The sequence below is a fragment of the Mauremys reevesii genome, linkage group 15 (genome assembly GCF_016161935.1).
Source record: "Mauremys reevesii isolate NIE-2019 linkage group 15, ASM1616193v1, whole genome shotgun sequence".
NCBI classification, from domain to species: domain Eukaryota; kingdom Metazoa; phylum Chordata; order Testudines; family Geoemydidae; genus Mauremys; species Mauremys reevesii.
Genome location: NC_052637.1, coordinates 41,485,763 through 41,504,881, shown reverse-complemented (window position 1 = coordinate 41,504,881; position 19,119 = coordinate 41,485,763). Strand labels below are relative to the sequence as shown.

Here is a 19,119-nt window from a genome sequence, read left to right as displayed (position 1 = left end):
CTGCAGCGGCACAGCACCTCCTAATGGTGCGTCAGGGCATTGCTCGGAAAGTATTTCAGAGCAAAGAGCACCCCCTGCTGACGGACCTGTGGAGTGCTGGTTCTTCCCGGCAGAGGGAAGGGGATAGTCCTGCGAAGGGAAGCCACGTTCCTTTTGACCTCAAAGAGCTCTGTGGCGATTGGGTTCCCAGCGCTTTGCAACCCCCCAGTCCTGGGCGCCTGCTCGCTGAGGTCCCCTGCCTTCGGGATAGCCCATCGCAGCATGCATCAGAGCCCAGCAGCCTTCCGCAGCCGGGTGGGATTCCCAGCTCTGATGGCTCCATCCCGGCCGACCCTGAGTGCAAAGAACGAGTTGGCCTAAGCTCTCTCCAGCAGCCACTATGGTGGGATCACACTTCTCACCAGCTCAGCTGGCACAGCTGTTAACGTGACGCTCAGATTCTTTAGGGCTTCTCAGCCTTGAGACACACTGCTGCTGCTATGCCATGACATGCTGCTGCCTCCCTGTCGCCATGGTGCAGTGAGCTTGTCATGCATGACAGGGTTTCTTGAGTCCGAGGGCTGGTTTAAAGTCTGGGCATCGTAGGCTGGGCCACAGCTCCTAGAGTCGCACGATGAAGAACATCTATATTTTCTAGCTCTCATGCTTGCAAAGAAAAGCTTGAAAATGTGAATTGAGCATGACTATTGGTTGCCTGAGTCTGCAGAGAGCCTGAAACAATAGCTCCAAATGCCTCATTCATCTTAATTCTGAAACCTGCTGCCACCTCGAGGAGAGGTGGGGCCACAGCAGGGGGGTGGAGCCATATGGGGGTGTACCTGCATCCCTGGATTGTGCTAAATTGTGAGTCAGGCTGCTTTGAGATCAGGCAGACAAAGCACTGTTTCCTGGACCATCTGTATTTTGAAGCCGCAGTAGGGCGTCTCGGACTTCTCTCACAGCCTTTCAGACGTGTGTCAGACGTCCCGATCCCCCCTCCCGCCAACCCGACTGCAGGGAGGCAGAGACATTAGCGGAGCTGTTTATTGGAGAGAATCCATCCAAACCCTGCCACGCTCACCTAATGGGAGAAAGCGAAAAGAACTCGACTGGATTTGTCCTTGTTAAACTAGCATTAAGGATGCTTAACAGATGTCGCGGGCGCATCACATTAGGATCCGGAGATAGACTTGACAAACTAATGGTTTTGTTTATCATTGAGAAAATGAATTTAAAAAAAAAATGCGGGAGCCAGAGAAAATGAGAGAGGGAAAGCGCTGGCACTCACGCAGGCTGGAATAGTCTGCTGGAAAAAAATGACTCCCTCTCCCCACGCAGACGGATACATTCATAGTGAGACATGCGTTGTCCCCTGGGCTAGTCTTTAGGAAAGATCACTCTCCTAGCAGCCTCCTCTCTGCTTGTGTGCTTACCTACCTAACACGCACACACACAGGTAGCAGCGAGGCGGTGCACAGCCTCGGCCATGCGCATGGACATGGCATGTGTAAACATACATACCAATATTACATGATACAGCCATGCACACATGTAATCGTTCTGGATTGCATAGCCTATAAGACACACACATATGGGGCACACAGATAGACACATTCCATACACACACACACACGGGTAGGCATGGGTAATGGCCCCTCTGCTCCGGGCATCCCTGGGGTTTGAACTCTGCAGCCCAAAAAGCCTGAACATCTGCTGCTTTAGCTAAAGGAGCACCTCCACTCACTGGCAGCTGTAGTAGGCTTGTAACTTCTTATGCAGACCAGCTACTAGAGGAGCCACATGCTCCCAGTGTGTGTTTCACACTCCTATGTGTGGATATAGAAATACCTACACGGTGGACACACACTTGTCCCCATGTCTCTGGACCAGATATATATACACACACACACAGAGAGAGAGAGAGAGAGAGGGAGGTGGCAGCAGCATTGGGCGCCGTCAGCCCCAGCGAGCTGGAATTGAATTTGTAACCCACATTATGTGGGAATTGAACTGGTCTCTTTTCTATTTGCAAAGCAGGATTGAGGAGATAAAACTCCTTTATCTCATATTTAATGGCAAAATATATTCCTCAAACCATTTTATGTTTCCAGCAGATTAGATCATTGGGTAAAAAAAGAAAAGAAAAACCTATTAATCGGCAACTGTCCGGTCTGTCGGCCCCCTCCCTCAATGCTTAGGCACTGGGCAACATAAAGACAGACGTGATCAATTGTGTAAATTCTGCTCGTTGTCCGAGATTAAGGGTTTTGCAGGCTCGTTAATTTGTGCGCTGCGCTCGGCGCCTCCTGTGGTGTTTTACCCTCTTAGTGAAACCCGCGATGGGGGAGCGTGAACCGAACCTGAGCTAGGCTCTGAGCTGCCTTCCCCACCAGCTCCGGATCCGAATGTCCGCAGGGACCCTTGTCCAGAGATGACCCTGAACTGGCCCTGGACCAAAGATCCCTGAACTCGAGGGCTGGCCCCGCCCCCGCCCCCTTGCTCCCTGCGGCGAGTTCGCTCCTCTCACGCTGTCTCCTCTGCGCTCCCCTGCCAGAGCCATCACGCTGGAGAACACCCTGGTCATCCTGTCGACGGTGGCACCCGACGCCGGCCGGTACTACGTGCAGGCCGTGAACGACAAGAACGGAGATAACAAGACGAGCCAGCCCATCACTCTCACCGTGGAGAGTAAGTCCCGGGCCCCGGGTCGGGGCGTGTTAAAGGGAGCTGGTTGGAGCTTCTGGAGGCCGCTCCAGGGGCTTGTTCCTCAGGGGAGGAATCCAGGAATCGCAGGGAAAGAATATGTGCCCTGCTGGCTCTGCGCCGCCTGGCGCGTGGGTCCCAGGGCCAGATCCAGGGGGCGGGGGGTTGGCATTGGGTTGGATCCTCAATGTCCAGACTTGGTGCAGTGTGCTCGGGGGGAAGGAGGGTGCAGCCTGAGAGAGAGGAGAAGCAGGGCGTGACTGTGAGGCCAGTCAGAGGCGTGGGATAGCTTTTGTGTGCAGGTGGGCGGGTGTGTTTGGGCGGGCAGGTGTGCACCGGCTGGCGTGTGTGCACAGGTGTATGTGTGTGCAGGCAGGCGGGTGTGCACCGGCAGGCGTGTGTGCATGGATGGGCATGTTTGTTCGGGTGGACAGGTGTGCACCGGCTGGCGGGTGTGTGTGCATGGGTGGGCATGTGTGCATGGGCAAGGGTGTGTGCCCAGGCAGGCGGGTGTGTGTGCATGGGCGGGCGTGTGTGCAGGTGGGTGGGTGTGCTCTGCTGTGTGGATGTGCACCGGTGAGCGGGTCTGTGTGCGATGGGCGGGTGTGCACAGGCTGCCTGTGTGCACTGGTGGGTGTGCTCTGGTGGGCGGGTGTGCACCGGTGAGCGGGTCTGTGTGCATGGGCGGGTGTGCAGAGGCTGCCTGTGTGCACTGGTGGGTGTGCTCTGGTGGGCGGGTGTGCACTGGCGAGCGGGTCTGTGTGCATGGGCGGGTGTGCAGAGGCTGCCTGTGTGCACTGGTGGGTGTGCTCTGGTGGGCGGGTGTGCACCGGCAAGCGGGTCTGTGTGCATGGGCGGGTGTGCAGAGGCTGCCTGTGTGCACTGGTGGGTGTGCTCTGGTGAGCGGGTGTGCACCGGTGAGCGGGTCTGTGTGCATGGGCGGGTGTGCACAGGCTGGCTGTGTGCACTGGTGGGTGTGCACCGGTGGGCGTGTGTGCACCGGCGGGCGTGTGTGCACCGGACTGGCTGGCATGTGTGCACTGGCGGGAGTGCACGGGTGGGCGTGTGTGCAGGCAGGCGGGGGTGTGTGCACTCTCTCCTGTCTGTGTAGAACAAGGGGAGGGTGATGGGCCCCCAGGCTCAGCCTGGCATTAACCAGGGCTGCTCAGGGATCAGGGAAGCCTAGATGGTGCCGCTGGCTCCGCAGTGCTGTCGGTGCCGGGGTGGGGGGGAGCAGCCGGCCCCAGAAGGTTTACCAGGGCTTTTCACGGATGGGGAGGGGGGCTGCAGCTCGCTCCCTACATTCTTGGAGGGAATTGCTCCCTGCTAATAGCTCTCCTGGCTCCATCAGAGCCCCCTCCCATCCCATCGCTTCCCACCCAGGAGGGTCCCCCCACCACCACCACAACCCCAATGTCTCCCGGCCATTTTACAGGGCTGTCTCTGTGCATCTGGCTTTCTGGCCCCCGCTCCCGTTGGCTCAGGCCCAAATTTAATTTGCAGTAAATCTCTTCGGAGGCTCCAACTTCTGCTGACTTAACAGCTCAGCCTCCTTGAAATTTATTTCGGCTCTTTGGGCCGTGCTGCAGGAGCCGGCAGGCACTAATTATCTCACCAGCCCAGCCCCCTCCCTGTACACCCTCCCTCCGCCACAGGCTCCCCGGGCCTCAGCATGGCACATCCCCTGCCCTGGCCCTGGAGATGGGGGTGGACAGTAGCAGCTCTGGGCAGCGCCCCCTTGCAGAAAGGGCTGCAGAAAGTCCCTGCCCTGTGGCTTTCATGAGGGGCTGTTGGCAGGGACTGGGGCTCTGCATGGGGCAGGGACTCCCCAGGCACCGGTGCAGCTCCACTCCACTGTGCAATCCTGCCCTGGGCTCTGCATCCCAAAGGCTCTGCCAGTGCCCCTCAATCCCGACCCACAGCCGAGTGCAATGAGCACTGGGTTCCCCTTTGACCTCACCTGCCCATGGCTCTCCCTGACCAGCGTGGCCCCTGCCGCAGCCACCGTGTGACCCGTCCCCTGGAAAAAGCCCTGACTTGGTACAAAGCGCCCGTGCGATCTCATCCCTTTGCTCTCTCCCTCCTGCTGTTTGCTCCGCGGCCGCTTTATGGCCTCCCTTGTCGGGCTTTATCTGCCCGGCCCGGCCCGGCCTGGCGCGCCATTAATCCGTCGTGCTGTCCTGATGTGTCCCGCCATGTAAATAAACAACGCCAAGGCCTGTTTATGGATTCAGCTAGATCAGCAGCTTTCACGCCAATCCCTTTTTACAGCACCTACATGAGGGTTTTTTATCGTTGCAATTATTTTGCCTTCTACACTCCCCCACTCCCTTCTCTGCCGAAGCCGCGGGCGGCGCAGGGCTGCCGAGATTACCCCAGGGGGGCGGGGCATGGATGCTCGATGCCCTCCGGGGCTTGTAGGGACCATGCGGGAGGGTGGGTTACAGAACCCCCTGAACCCTTTGCCACTCAGCTAAACACTCTTGGCATCCCCGACCGGCTGGGCACAGGACCCCCGTGTCTGGGCAGCTGGTGGGCCAGGCCGTGATGGAGAGCAGGTGGGTGCCAGCCCACACTGAGCTGGGAGTTGGCGTGGGGCAGAGCGGAGCCGTGCTGAGCCTGGGGAGATCTCCAAGACGATGCCATTGCCAGAGCTCTGACTCGCCTGCTCCCCTCGACTCGCACCGGCTCGCTGGCCCTCCGTGCTGGTGCCTGGCCGCTCCCTGCGAGCCCCGTCGGCCGAGGAGGCGGGCGCTTTCTAACAGCCTGCTCTGCCGCCTCGGCTCCCCTTAGATGTCGGCGGCCCGGCCGATCCCATCGCTCCCACCATCATCATCCCGCCCAGGAACACCAGCGTGGTGACCGGCACCTCGGAAGTGACCATGGAGTGCGTGGCCAACGCCAGGTGGGTAGCTGCCCCCCAAGGTCCCGGGGGCTGGACTCTCATCTGAGGCTACCCTTGGGGCAGATCCTGATCAGGCTCCCCTAGGTGTGGGGTGGGGTGGGGTTCCTGGCATAGGGACCCCTGTTGGCATGGGAAGCTGGCCTAAGATGCAGAGGGTTGGCCCTGCCCAGGGTGGGTGCCCTGGTGTTGGGTGATAGGGGGCTCTGTTGGGTCAGGTCTGCTCTGCCTGCCCTGCCCCATAGCGAGGGAGGTCCCTGGCTGGGCCCCAGAGGCTCTGTACCAGGAGAGAGCTCGAGGGATTCAGCTGCAGGTCGAGACTGGCTCCAAACCCACCTCCCGCTGGGGGGGCGGGAGACAGCCCAGTGACACGGGCAGGTCTCTTGCTGTGGTCGAGGCCAGAGACTCCCCTCGGGCTTGGGGTCCCCTTCTGCTGAGCCCTGCAAACGTAGAGGGACCAGATCCCTGGCCCAGAGCTGCTCTGAAACCTCCCTCCCCCTAGGACGCCTGGGTCCCTGTTCCCCTGCGGGCTGGCAGGCTCCGGCTGCAGGAGCTGAGCGGGATCTGGGGCGGGTGGAAGGCAGGGGCTGTGTCCGGGGCAGCTCTCCCACACTCTCCTCACCCCCCAGGCCGCTGATGAAGCTGCACATCGTCTGGAAGAAGGACGGGGCGCCGCTGTCCAGCGGGCTCAGCGACTACAACCGCCGGCTCACCATCCTCAACCCCACGCTGGGCGACAGCGGCTACTACGAGTGCGAGGCCGTGCTGCGCAGCAGCAGCGTGCCCGCCGTGGCGGAGGGGGCCTTCCTCGCCGTGCTGGGTAAGGGCCCAGGCGAGTCTGGGGAGGTCCTGTCTTGCTGGGTCACCGTACAGAAGCAGGCGCCGGAGGAGCCGGGGCAGCCTGGCCAGGCTCCTGCCTTTGCTCCTTCCGGGGTCTCAGTGCCAGGGGCCTGTGGGGAGGAGCGTATCAGCCCCAGCACCCGGGCTGAGTTGAGGGCTGCCGGGCTCTCTCTGCCTTGGGCGCGCTCCCCAGGGCTGCACAGCAAGGGGGTGGGGCCCCCCGCAGCCCCTTCGCTGCCTCCAGCACCCTCCTGCGGCTCCGCCAGGGCCCCTCCCGCGGCTGGGGCCCGTCAGAGCCAGGCCCTGGGGGTGCCCCTGGCTGGCTGCTCCGTCCAAGGGCCGGGGAGAGGGCAGCGGGCTGCTCCGGTTGTTCCTGCCTCTACCTCGGGGGGTCTCGTTGCAGAGCCGCCCCAGTTTGTCCAGGAGCCGGAGAAGCACGTCACGGCCGAGATGGAGAAGGTGGTGACCATCCCTTGCCAGGCCAAAGGTAATGTGTCTCCCCCCAGCCCCGGCACCCTGCCGCTGCCCAGACTCATGTCTAACGCTGCCTCTCGGGGGCGGGCTTTGGGTTGCAGGCGTCCCGCCGCCCGCCATGGCCTGGTACAAGGACGCGGCCCTCGTGCATGTGGAGAAGCTCTCGCGGTTCCGGCTGCTGGGCGACGGGAGCTTGCAGATCAGCGGGCTGGTGCCCGATGACACCGGCATGTTCCAGTGCTTCGCCCGCAACGCCGCCGGCGAGGTGCAGACCTCCACGTACCTGGCAGTGACCAGTAGGTGCCAGCTCTCAGCCCTGCAGGCCAGGGAATAGCGCCCAGCAGTGGGCCCAGGATTCTCGGGTCCTGAACCCGTCGGTGCCTGGCGCCAGCCCCTCGGGCGTGGCACAGGCTGGGAGCCCAGCAGGGACGGGCCAAGGCTGCCCTGGCTGGGAGACCTCCAGAGTCTCTAGCTAGGCTCTGCGGGGAGTGGGGTGGGTGACTCTCCCCTGGCAGTCAGTGCTGACCCCAGTGTGGCGCTAGGGGGCGCTGTGCTGTGGGGAGCCCCAGCAGGAGGCGCAGACCCCAATGCCCCAGTGTGGTGCTAGGGGACGCTGTGCTGCAGGGGTGGGGATCTCAGGAGGGGGTGCTCTCCCCTGGCAGTCAGTGCTGACCCCAATGCCCCGGTGTGGCGCTAGGGGGCGCTGTGCTGTGGGGCTGGGATCTAAGGAGGGGGCGCTCTCCCCTGGCAGTCACAGCTGACCCCAATGCCCCAGTGTGGTGCTAGGGGGCGCTGTGCTGCAGGGGCTGGGATCTCAGGAGGGGGTGCTCTGGCCTGGCAGTCACTGCTGACCCCAATGCCCCAGTGGGGTACTAGGGGGCATGTGCTGTGGGGCTGGGATCTCGGGAGGGGGTGCTCTCCCCTGGCGGTCACTGCTGACCCCAATGCCCCAGTGTGGTGCTAGGGGGCGCTGTGCTGCAGGGGCTGGGATCTCAGGAGGGGGCGCTCTCCCCTGGCGGTCACTGCTGACCCCAATGCCCCAATGTGGTGCTAGGGGGCGCTGTGCTGCGGGGGCTGGGATCTCGGGAGGGGGTGCTCTCCCCTGGCGGTCACTGCTGATCCCAATGCCCCGGTGTGGTGCTAGGGGGCGCTGTGCTGTGGGGCTGGGATCTCAGGAGGGGGCGCTCTCCCCTGGCGGTCACTGCTGACCCCAATGCCCCAGTGGGGTGCTAGGGGGCGCTGTGCTGCAGGGGCTGGGATCTCAGGAGGGGGCGCTCTCCCCTGGCGGTCACTGCTGACCCCAATGCCCCAGTGTGGTGCTAGGGGGCGCTGTGCTGTGGGGCTGGGATCTCAGGAGGGGGCGCTCTCCCCTGGCAGTCACTGCTGACCCCAGTGCTCCAGTGGGGCACTAGGGGGCGCTGTGCTGCAGGGGTGGGGATCTCAGGAGGGGGTGCTCTCCCCTGGCGGTCACTGCTGACCCCAATGCCCCAGTGTGGTGCTAGGGGGCGCTGTGCTGTGGGGCTGGGATCTCAGGAGGGGGTGCTCTCCCCTGGCGGTCACTGCTGACCCCAATGCCCCAGTGGGGTGCTAGGGGGCGCTGTGCTGCGGGGGCTGGGATCTAGGGAGGGGGTGCTCTCCCCTGGCGGTCACTGCTGACCCCAATGCCCCAGTGTGGTGCTAGGGGGCGCTGTGCTGTGGGGCTGGGATCTCAGGAGGGGGCGCTCTCCCCTGGCGGTCACTGCTGACCCCAATGCCTCAGCACAGGATGCGGGAGATGCTGCCTGAGGATAAAAGGGGCACTGCCAGCCCTGAGCACGGTGCCACCGAGAGCCCCCGGTGCCCCTTCACTGCCCGTCCCGTGCTGGGCAGTGCTGCCCCGCCCCTCGTGCAGCATCGAGGGAAGGAGGCTGCCGGACAACTGCGAGAGCAAAAGCCACTGGGGTGCAGGGCCTCTCTGCGGGCACCGGAGGGTGCTCAGGGTGGCAGTGGATCCCAAGCCTCTGGCATGGGTCAGCCCAAGGACGAGGTGTTGAGAGCCCGAGCGGGCCAGGGGCTGCCGCAGCCTGATGGTAGCCACTGGGTCACCCCAGAGCTGGGCCGCAGGAGCCGCTTCACAGGCTTCTCCGTGTCTCCTCTGCTCAGGCATCGCTCCCAACATCACCAAGGGCCCCCTTGACAGCACCGTGATCGACGGCATGGCCGTGGTTCTCAGCTGCGAGACCTCAGGGGCGCCGAGGCCGGCCATCACCTGGCAGAAAGGTAAAGGGGGCCATGCCCCAGCGCTGCATCTCTGGGCACAGTCACCTGGGGTCCTTGTAGGGCCCAGAGCTGTGGGCACCTCAACCTTCCCCAGCCAGAGCCCCACCCCGTGGCAGAGCCCTCCCGCTGCCTCATGCATCATGTGCTCCCTCTCATCCCCATGCAGAGCCCTCCCTCACCTCCCAGCCGGCACCTCTCCTAGCTGCCCAACCTCCTGCTGCCGAGGGCAGTGCCCCCCTTCCACCTGGTCCCCACCCCACTGCCGAGGCTGGCCCCCCCTGAGGGGGGAGAAGTCAGAGGGTTAATGCCAAGCCAGCGCAGAGGGTGGTTTGGATCAGCCTCCCATGTGCTGGGGGGAGCGATGGGCATTGGTCTAGTGTGACCTGGGCAGGGCATGCAGCCTGGGGCAGGAGCTCGGGGCTAGGAGCCGTGTTCTGGTTCCTCCTGCCCCCTGGCTGGAGCTGGGGGAAGGAGTGGGGGGAAGGCAGTGCGTGTTGCCCCAGTTCATTGCAGCTGGCAGCCCCCAAAGCTCTGTGCCGTGCCCCTGAGCCAGAGGGCAGTGGGGGGTGTCGGTGCCTGGGCAGAGCCTGTGGGGGACTCAGCTGGGCTCTCACTCCCCGGGCAGTGCCCTGCTTGCCCCATAACATCGGGCACATGGCAGCCAGGCCGGGTCCCTTTGCTGCCGCACCCCCGGCATGTCCCGCCTCTAGGAGCAGCGTCCGGAGCTGCGGAGTCTTCCCCTGTTCCCGACATGCCAGGCTCACCCGCCCCCTCTGGGAGGACAGCTCCAGGTTACGCTGCTCCCCCGCAGGCCCCCGTCACTGCCTTGTCAACCCCCCCCCGGCGCCCGCTCTTAGGGCCGCAGCGCTGCTTGGGAGGATGTTCGTGCTCCCTGTCCGGGGCAAAGCCCGCGCTGCCCGCCCCCGGCTGAGTGCCTGGGAGACGGGCAGTGTCTCCTGCCGGCATTTCCAGCCCAGGCCAGGGGCTCGGCTCGGTGAGCACGAGATTGAGGGGCTGAGAGCTTGGCTCAGAGCCAGGCGTGATGGACCCTGCCCGGCTCCGTCGATGCCCCTCCAGCCGCAGCCCCCCCGTTCTCCCAGCCCTGCAGGACTCTGCAAACTCATGTCACTTGTGAGCAGGCTGGTTTGCAGGCAGGTCTCCTGGCCCTGTGGCTCCTTCCCCGTGTGGCTCGGGAGCGGGGCGCTGGGCTGGCTACGGGCGCCAGGCTCTCCCTGGCCATCGCTTCCTGCGGATGACGGGGCTCTCCCCTCTCCCCACAGGGGAGCGGATCCTGGCCAGCGGCTCGGTGCAGCTGCCGCGCTTCACCCTGCTGGAGTCAGGCAGCCTCCTCGTCAGCCCCACGCACATCGCCGACGCCGGCAGCTACACCTGCTTGGCCACCAACTCCCGTGGGGTGGACGAGGCCTCTGCAGAGCTCGTCGTGTGGGGTAAGGCCGCTCCGCCCCTGCTGGCCCCTGCCCCATCAGACCCAGACCGACGTCCCCAGCACCCAGCGCGGCACGGCTCTCGCCACGGGGCCTGGTTTCCCCAGCGCCCCCTGCTGGCCCCGTTGTGAGGCTTACGTGGGGCTCGACTCCAGGCCCCTGGCACGGCAGGGCGGAGCACCCCCCCCCCCCCGCCAGGCTGTGACGCGCTCTCCCGCCCTTCGCCCCAGAGAGAGCCCTGCTGGAGCTGGCCCCCCAGTGGGCGGAGCCCCCCCACATTCCCACGAGTGGGGGCTGCTGCTCACTATGTGTCTGTTCCCCAGCCCGCACCCGCATCGCCAGCCCCCCTCAGGACCAGAGCGTCATCAAGGGAACCAAAGCCTCCATGAGCTGCGGCGTCACCCACGACCCCAGCGTGGCCGTCAGGTACGTGGCCTTGGCTTAGCAGGGCTCTGTCCTGGGAACCCCGGCTCCCAGCCCTGCTCCCGGAACTCCCTGTCAGGGCGTCCGGGGGCTCCCGGCCCTGCTCCCCGAGCTCCCTGGCAGGGCGTCCGGGGGCACCCGGCCCTGCTCCCCGAGCTCCCTGGCAGGGCGTCCGGGGGCTCCCGGCCCTGCTCCCCGAGCTCCCTGGCAGGGCGTCCGGGGGCTCCCGGCCCTGCTCCCCGAGCTCCCTGGCAGGGCGTCCGGGGTCACCCGGCCCTCCTCCCCGAGCTCCCTGGCAGGGCGTCCGGGGCTCCCGGCCCTGCTCCCCGAGCTCCCTGGCAGGGCGTCCGGGGGCTCCCGGCCCTGCTCCCCGAGCTCCCTGGCAGGGCGTCCGGGGTCACCCGGCCCTGCTCCCCGAGCTCCCTGGCAGGGGGGCAGGTTGAGGGGTCCCAGCCCTGCTTCCGGAGCTCCCTGGCGGGGGGGAGGTTGGGGGTCCCAGCCCTGCTTCCAGGGGGGTGGGCAGGGACTTCCCTATTCCCCCAGGCAGGGCAGAGATGCAGGGGGTGAATTAACACCCCCCACCCCCCAGTGCTGGGCAGGTGGGAGCCAGGGGACCCTCCCTGCAGAGCCAGAGACCCCAGCCCTGACAGATCCGCTCCCCTGGCCCTGGCTGAGTATCTGATGGGGGGATAAATGCTGCCTTGCTGCGGGAGCCCCACCTGCCATCTCGGGTGCCCCCCCGCGCCCAGCTTCCTGAGCCGTGGCATTGCAGCTCTGCACCGCCACCCGGTGCCCAACCTGGGTACAGCGCCTGCGGGAGGCTGCAAGCTGTGCCATGCCCCTGCTGCCCACTCACTCCCCCCCGCCGCCCCCGCCCCGCCTGGTGGCTGAGACCCAGACTGGGGGGCTGCTCTGAGCGAAGCCAGCGCACACGGGGCAGCCCATGCACCGCGTCCCGCTGAGGGGCCGGTAGGACTCCTCCAGAGCACGGCCGTCGCTGCGTTACAGAGAGACAGGGCGGGGCCTGGGGGCTACGTGGGGGCTGGGACACCTCGGTTCTCCCCCAGCTGTCGGAGGGGAGTGGGGTCTGGTGGTTGCGGCAGAGGGGCTGGGGTCAGGACGCCTGGGTTCCATTCCCAGCTCCAGCCCTGAAGCCTGTGGTGGCCTTGCGGCAGGTACGTCTGGGAGAAGGACGGTGCGCCCGTCAGCGTGGATGGCATCCCGCGGCTCCGGCTGGACGAGGAGGGCACCCTGCACATCTCCCAGACCTGGTCCGGGGACATCGGTACCTACACCTGCCGGGTCCTCTCCGCCGGGGGCAACGACTCCCGCAGTGCCCACCTGCGCGTCAGGTGAGGGAGTCTGCTGGCCTAGGTCCCCCCCGCGTGCCCTGCCTGGGACAGGAACGCTGCAGGGGCTCATCCTCCCACCTAGACACCTTCCCGGCTTCCTGCCATGGCATCTCCCCCTTCCCCCTGCCCGCGCACCCCGCCTCCTCCTGCCACGGGGTCCCCTCCCGCCACGGCGTGTCTTCTATGGCATCCCCCTGCCCGCGCACCCCTCCTCCTCCTGCCACGGGGTCCCCTCCCGCCACGGCGTACCTTCTGTGGCATCCCCCTGCCCGCGCACCCTGCCTCCTCCTGCCACAGGGTCCCCTCCCACCACGACGTACCTTCTATGGCATCCCCCTGCCCGTGCACCCCTCCTCCTCCTGCCACGGGGTCCCCTCCCGCCACGACGTACCTTCTATGGCATCCCCCTGCCCGTGCACCCCGCCTCCTCCTGCCACGGGGTCCCCTCCCGCCACGGCGTACCTTCTATGGCATCCCCCTGCCCGTGTACCCTGCCTCCTCCTGCCACGGGGTCCCCTCCCACCACGGCGTACCTTCTGTGGTACCCCCCTGCCGGCGCACCCTGCCTCCTCCTGCCACGGGGTCCCCTCCCGCCACGGCGTATCTTCTATGGCATCCCCCTGCCCACGCACCCCGCCTCCTCCTGCCACGGGGTCCCCTCCCGCCACGGCGTCCCTTCTATGGCATCCCCCTGCCCACGTACCCCGCCTCCTCCTGCCACGGGGTCCCCTCCCGCCACGGCGTACCTTCTATGGCATCCCCCTGCCCACGTACCCCGCCTCCTCCTGCCACAGGGTCCCCTCCCGCCACGGCGTACCTTCTGTGGCACCCCCCTGCCCGCGCACCCCGCCTCCTCCTGCCACGGGGTCCCCTCCCGCCACGGCGTACCTTCTGTGGCATCCCCCTGCCCATGCACCCTGCCTCCTCCTGCCACAGGGTCCCCTCCCGCCACGGCGTACCTTCTGTGGCACCCCCCTGCCCGCGCACCCCGCCTCCTCCTGCCACGGGGTCCCCTCCCGCCACGGCGTACCTTCTGTGGCATCCCCCTGCCCATGCACCCTGCCTCCTCCTGCCACGGGGTCCCCTCCCACCACGATGTACCTTCTGTGGCATCCCCCTGCCCATGCACCCTGCCTCCTCCTGCCACGGGGTCCCCTCCCACCACATCGTACCTTCTGTGGCACCCCCCTGCCCACGCACCCCGCCTCCTCCTGCCACGGGGTCCCCTCCCGCCACGACGTACCTTCTATGGCCTCCCCTGCCCGTGCACCCGCCTCCTCCTGCCACGGGTCCCCTCCCGCCACGGCGTACCTTCTGTGGCATCCCCCTGCCCATGCACCCTGCCTCCTCCTGCCACGGGGTCCCCTCCCACCACAACGTACCTTCTGTGGCACCCCCCTGCCCACGCACCCCGCCTCCTCCTGCCACGGGGTCCCATCCCGCCACGGCGTGTCTTCTATGGCATCCCCCTGCCCACGCACCCCGCCTCCTCCTGCCACGGGGTCCCCTCCCGCCACGACGTACCTTCTATGGCATCCCCCTGCCCGTGCACCCCGCCTCCTCCTGCCACGGGGTCCCCTCCCGCCACGGCGTACCTTCTATGGCATCCCCCTGCCCGCGCACCCCGCCTCCTCCTGCCACGGGGTCCCCTCCCGCCACGGCGTACCTTCTATGGCATCCCCCTGCCCGCGCACCCCGCCTCCTCCTGCCACGGGGTCCCCTCCCGCCACGACGTACCTTCTATGGCATCCCCCTGCCCGCGCACCCCGCCTCCTCCTGCCACGGGGTCCCCTCCCGCCACGGCGTACCTTCTATGGCATCCCCCTGCCCGTGAACCCTGCCTCCTCCTGCCACGGGGTCCCCTCCCACCACGACGTACCTTCTGTGGCACCCCCCTGCCCGCACACCCCGCCTCCTCCTGCCACGGGGTCCCCTCCCGCCACGGCGTACCTTCTGTGGCATCCCCCTGCCCGCGCACCCCGCCTCCTCCTGCCATGGGGTCCCCTCCCGCCACGGCGTACCTTCTATGGCATCCCCCTGCCCGCGCACCCCGCCTCCTCCTGCCATGGGGTCCCCTCCCGCCACGGCGTACCTTCTATGGCATCCCCCTGCCCGTGCACCCTGCCTCCTCCTGCCACAGCATCCCCTTCTCCCTTGCGATGCGGCTAACCGGGGCACCCTGCAGCCAGGCCATAGGCTCCAGAGCCCCTGTGCCATGGCAGCCCGGCAGTACAGGCAGGCTTGCCCTCGCGATGCCAGACCTCACCGGAGTGAGCTCCCGTGACCCGCCCCAAACGCCCTCAGCTCCCTGCCCCACCTCCTCCCTGCCTGCCTCCCCCCGTCGCCAGGGCAGTGTGCCCTCTGAAGCTGTCCCGCTGCTTCCAGCCCTGGTTTCTGCCCCCCCTCCAGGCAGCTCCCCCACGCCCCGGAGAACCCGGTGGCCACGCTGAGCCCGCTGGAGAAACGTGCCATCAACCTGACCTGGGCCAAGCCCTTCGACGGGAACAGCCCCTTGCTGCACTACATCCTCGAGGTCTCCGAGAACAGTAAGGCACCCGCCGCGGGGCGCTGGGAGCGGGCACAGGCGTGGATGGGCCTGGCCCGCCCGACTGGGCTCCCGAGGGGGGAACCTGCAAGGGGCGGGGGGAAGTCCAGCTCCCTGGTTTGGGGCACTAACCGCACGCCATCGGGCCGGGGCCTGGGGCTTCGCCTGCAGCACACCGTGCAGAGTGGCTCCTGACAGCCGGGAGCCAGCCGGGGACCCCGCGTGTCCTGTGCAGCCGAGCAGCGCAGGGGGTGCCAGGCCAGGGAGCGGGCATGGGGCCTATTGGCGACTGAAAGGACCGTGTTTGCCCCGTGCCGGCTCTCCACTCCACCCCGCCCTCTCTGCCCCGCAGACGCCCCCTGGACCACCCTCCTGGCCAGCGTTGACCCCGAGGCGACCTCCGTGGTGGTGCGAGGCCTGGTGCCCGCGCGCTCCTACCAGTTCCGCCTCTGCGCTGCCAACGACGTGGGCAAAGGGCAGTTCAGCCAGGACACCGAGAGGTAAGGCGGGGCCGGGCGGCCGCCTGCGTGGGCCAGGAGCTGGCCAGGGCAGGGCGGGGGGGCCTCACTCACGACCTTCGCTGCCTCCCCTCCCAGGGTGTCCCTGCCGGAGGAGCCCCCCACCGCGCCCCCCCAGAACGTCATCGCCAGCGGCAGGACCAACCAGTCCATCATGATCCAGTGGCAGCCGCCTCCTGAGAGCCACCAGAACGGCCTCCTGAAAGGCTACCTGATCAGGTAGGCCACTGGGGGGAGCCGGCCCTCCCCACCCGGCCGGTCCCCAGGGCGGCATCTGCCTGGCTCCCACCGGATGGGCCTGCTGGAGCCAGAGGGGGCCCGGCTGCCCGCTGGCCTGACTTGCCCTCCCCCTGCCCCCAGGTTCTGCCTGGCCGGCCTGCCCGTCGGCTACCAGTTCAAGAACATCACCAGCGCCGAGGTCAACAACCTGCTCCTGGAGGATCTCATCATCTGGACCAACTACGAGATCGAGGTGGCGGCGTACAACAGCGCCGGCCTGGGGGTCTACAGCGCCAGGGTGACCGAGTGGACCCTGCAGGGAGGTGGGCGAGGAGGGGGGGGCTTTCCCCAGCTCCGGGGGAAGGGCACTGGGTCTCCGCTGGCCCGGCTATGGGGTGCTGAGTCCCGGGGGATTCGTGAGCCCGGCCTCAGCTCACGAGCTGCTGGGGGCCAGGGGATCAGCAGTGGGCTCCGGACCCAGATCACCACCCCGCAAAGCAGCATTAGCCAGGCCGCTCGGGCAGCTGTGCTGCTGGGTCCCCAGAGGGGCCTGGGCAGTGTCTGCCCCAGGCAGCACCCCACCCCCACCCCCACCTCCCGAGCGAACCCGCCCTGCGGCTGGGGGAGAGGTGGGGCTGGGCTCTGCCCCTATCCCCAGGGAGGTTTCAGAGCTCGCTGTGGGGGGTGGGGGTGGCCATAGGGTGGAGAGGAGCCCAGCCTGCCACTCCCTGCCAGCCCGGTGTCCCGGTGCCGTGGCTGGGAGGGAGGCTGCCTGATCAGAGAGATGCTGCCGCTGCCAGTGGCCCTGACCGCAAGCCCCAGGCCCAGGCAGCACCTCCATCCCGCACAGCATCCCCGCCCCCGTGCTAAGCCTGCCCTCCTCTCCTGCAGTTCCCACCGTGCCCCCGGGCAACGTACAGGCCGAGGCCACCAACGCCACCACCATCCGCTTCACCTGGAACCCGCCCAGCCCCCAGTTCATCAATGGCATCAACCAGGGCTACAAGGTAAGGGGGAGGCGGGGGAGGGGAGGGCACAGCTCCGAATCGAACACAAGGCACAGGATGGCACCACTCTTTGAGACACCCACCAGCAGCACAGGCCTCGGGGGGGGGGGCGGGGGGATAGGAAACCCAGCGTGGAAGAAGGGCCTGATCCTGGGAGGTGCTGAGTACCCTCAGCTCAGTCCCACAGCCAATACATTCCTTTCTTCTCACACATTGTCACTTAGCTACAGCTGGTCCATGTCTCATTTCCTACCCCTCTCTGGGGTGAGAGTGAAACAGCATCCCTCTCTCCATGGGTCATCACTCGGGTTTGGACCTGGGACCTCCAGCACCAACCTCTCCCATTTTGCTAACAGAGTAACTCCACTCGCTGGCAGCAATAGTAGGTTGTTATCCTCAGTGTGAGCCAGCTGCTACAGGGTGGGCAGGACACACTGTGCCCGTGTGTTGCAAACACTCAGGGCTGTACTAAGAAACCCTAATCCATCTTTGCTCTGTATTGCGATTCGTTGGATTAATTAGCGAGAAGGCAGTGTTTACGCCTCAGCTTCCCCAGGAACGGCGCCACCATCTTGGATTCTCCGCCAGGGGGGCGAGCCGGCAATGTGAATAAAATCAACAGCATCTCTGCTTAAACCCTCATTCCGCACTCGTGGCCTCAAACGTTCTAAACCTCTTTTCCGAGGAAGTCTTTCCTGTGTCCGCTTCCCAGACCCTGAACAAAAATGGCTTCCCTTTGCATGAAAACCCCTCCAAAGCAGGTATTCCAATTGAGTCGAGCCTGACCATTAAAATAATAGTTACTAAGATTTAACACTTACACAGAACCTCAGCCTCCAACGCTCCGTAATTAATTCCAAATCGTAATTAATTCAAATTTACATTAATTACATTGAATTAAAATATTATACTTGTTTCTTAATCTACTGCAAAGAAGTTCAGGAATTTAATTGCCAACAAACGAGATAACCAGAGTAAGCAGGATATTTAACATACTTATTAAATGCCACTTAGTATTTTTGATTAGTATTTTAGGGCCTAATTAGTAGCTAATTAAGTTGCTATAGGCTATCTTCCATGGTCCCAATTTAAAGCCTAGACGTCCCTTCTAAATGTAACACCATAGCAAAGCAGGCTATTGGGCATTGTTATCGGAGGAGTTAATCACAAAGCATCAGCTGTCTGTTGTTTTGTATGGATAAATACAAACGCTTATTAAAACACATCAAGTGTTTGCTTTTCGCCATTAATTGATGTTTAATCAACGCCGAATAAATGAGAGGCTCCGAATGAAAAGCTTTGATTTGGAGATGCACTAGAGGGTTTGCATTGTCTTGAAGAGAAGTGTGGGGAGATGCCCCCTCCCCAAAGGAAATCTCTGTCCCCTTGGGGAAAGCGAAAACGTCCCTGTGACGGAGCGATTCTGGCGGGACCCAACTGAGAGTGCCAAATCAGGACCAATTGCTTAAACAGGGCAGTTACAGCCCTAGGCTGGGGTTTTTCCACCTCTAAGGCAAACCAAACCAGCCAGACAAAAAGGACTTTGGTCTCACCCCACTGGCTAACCACAAGTCACACAAGCAATTTCCTTAGACACTCCAGTCTCCCAGTATCACCACCAGTGCACTCGTCCTGGGGATAAATGGTTATGAAAACCAACACCCCAATAAAAGAAAAAGGTTCCCTCGATCCCAAAGGACCAAGCCCCAGACCCAGGTCAATATACACATCAGATCTTACCCACAAATCACGCTGTTGCCAATCCTTTAGAATCTAAAATCTAAAGGTTTATTTACAAAGGGAAAAGGTAGAGATGAGAGGTAGAATTGGTTAAATGCAATCAATTACATACAGTAATGGCAAAGTTCTTAGTTCAGGCTTGCAGCAGTGCTGGAGTAAACTGCAGGTTTAGATTAAGTCTCTGGAACATCCCCCGCTGGGATGGGTCCTCAGTCCCTGGTGTAGAGCTTCAGTTTGTAGCAAAGTCCCTCCAGAGGTCAGAAGCAGGATTGAAGACAAGATGGAGATGAAGCATCAGGCTTATATAGACTTTTCCAGGTGTAAGAATCCCTTTGTCTTCACTGTGGAATTTTACAGCAAAATGGAGCCTTGAGTCACATGAGCCAGTCCCTGCACTTCGCTGAGTCACAAGGCGTGTCTGCCTTCTCTCCATGGGTCCATTGTGTCCTTAATGGTCCTTAATGGGCCATCAAATAGGCTAGGCAGAGCTAACACCAGCTTGTCTGGGAGGCTTCCCCCAGAAGCACAGCACAAACTTGAAATACTGACAGCATAGAGCCAACATTCATAACTTCAACTAAAAATGATACAGACATACAGACAGCATAATTATAACCAGCAACCCGGAACCTGATCTTAGACACCTTATATGACCCCCTTTACTTAGGATTTGGTGCCACTACAGGACCTTGGTTGCAACCCATGTTCTATAT

At 64.0% G+C, this 19,119-nt stretch overlaps 1 protein-coding gene across 8 annotated transcripts in view; it reads left to right on the top strand.

The window, feature by feature from the left end:
- The window catches only part of SDK2 (sidekick cell adhesion molecule 2), a 161,491-nt gene that overhangs the window by 111,906 nt on the left and 30,466 nt on the right, over nt 1-19,119 (top strand). For all 8 annotated transcript variants that reach the window (XM_039501736.1, XM_039501735.1, XM_039501733.1 and 5 more), the window contains exons 5-18: nt 2,534-2,667; nt 5,476-5,587; nt 6,214-6,404; nt 6,828-6,911; nt 7,000-7,194; nt 9,041-9,157; nt 10,438-10,605; nt 10,926-11,028; nt 12,201-12,377; nt 14,787-14,923; nt 15,275-15,422; nt 15,519-15,659; nt 15,801-15,982; nt 16,551-16,666. In XM_039501736.1, the coding sequence (XP_039357670.1) occupies nt 2,534-2,667; nt 5,476-5,587; nt 6,214-6,404; nt 6,828-6,911; nt 7,000-7,194; nt 9,041-9,157; nt 10,438-10,605; nt 10,926-11,028; nt 12,201-12,377; nt 14,787-14,923; nt 15,275-15,422; nt 15,519-15,659; nt 15,801-15,982; nt 16,551-16,666 (2,005 nt within the window). The remainder of the gene's footprint in view (nt 1-2,533; nt 2,668-5,475; nt 5,588-6,213; nt 6,405-6,827; nt 6,912-6,999; nt 7,195-9,040; nt 9,158-10,437; nt 10,606-10,925; nt 11,029-12,200; nt 12,378-14,786; nt 14,924-15,274; nt 15,423-15,518; nt 15,660-15,800; nt 15,983-16,550; nt 16,667-19,119) is intronic.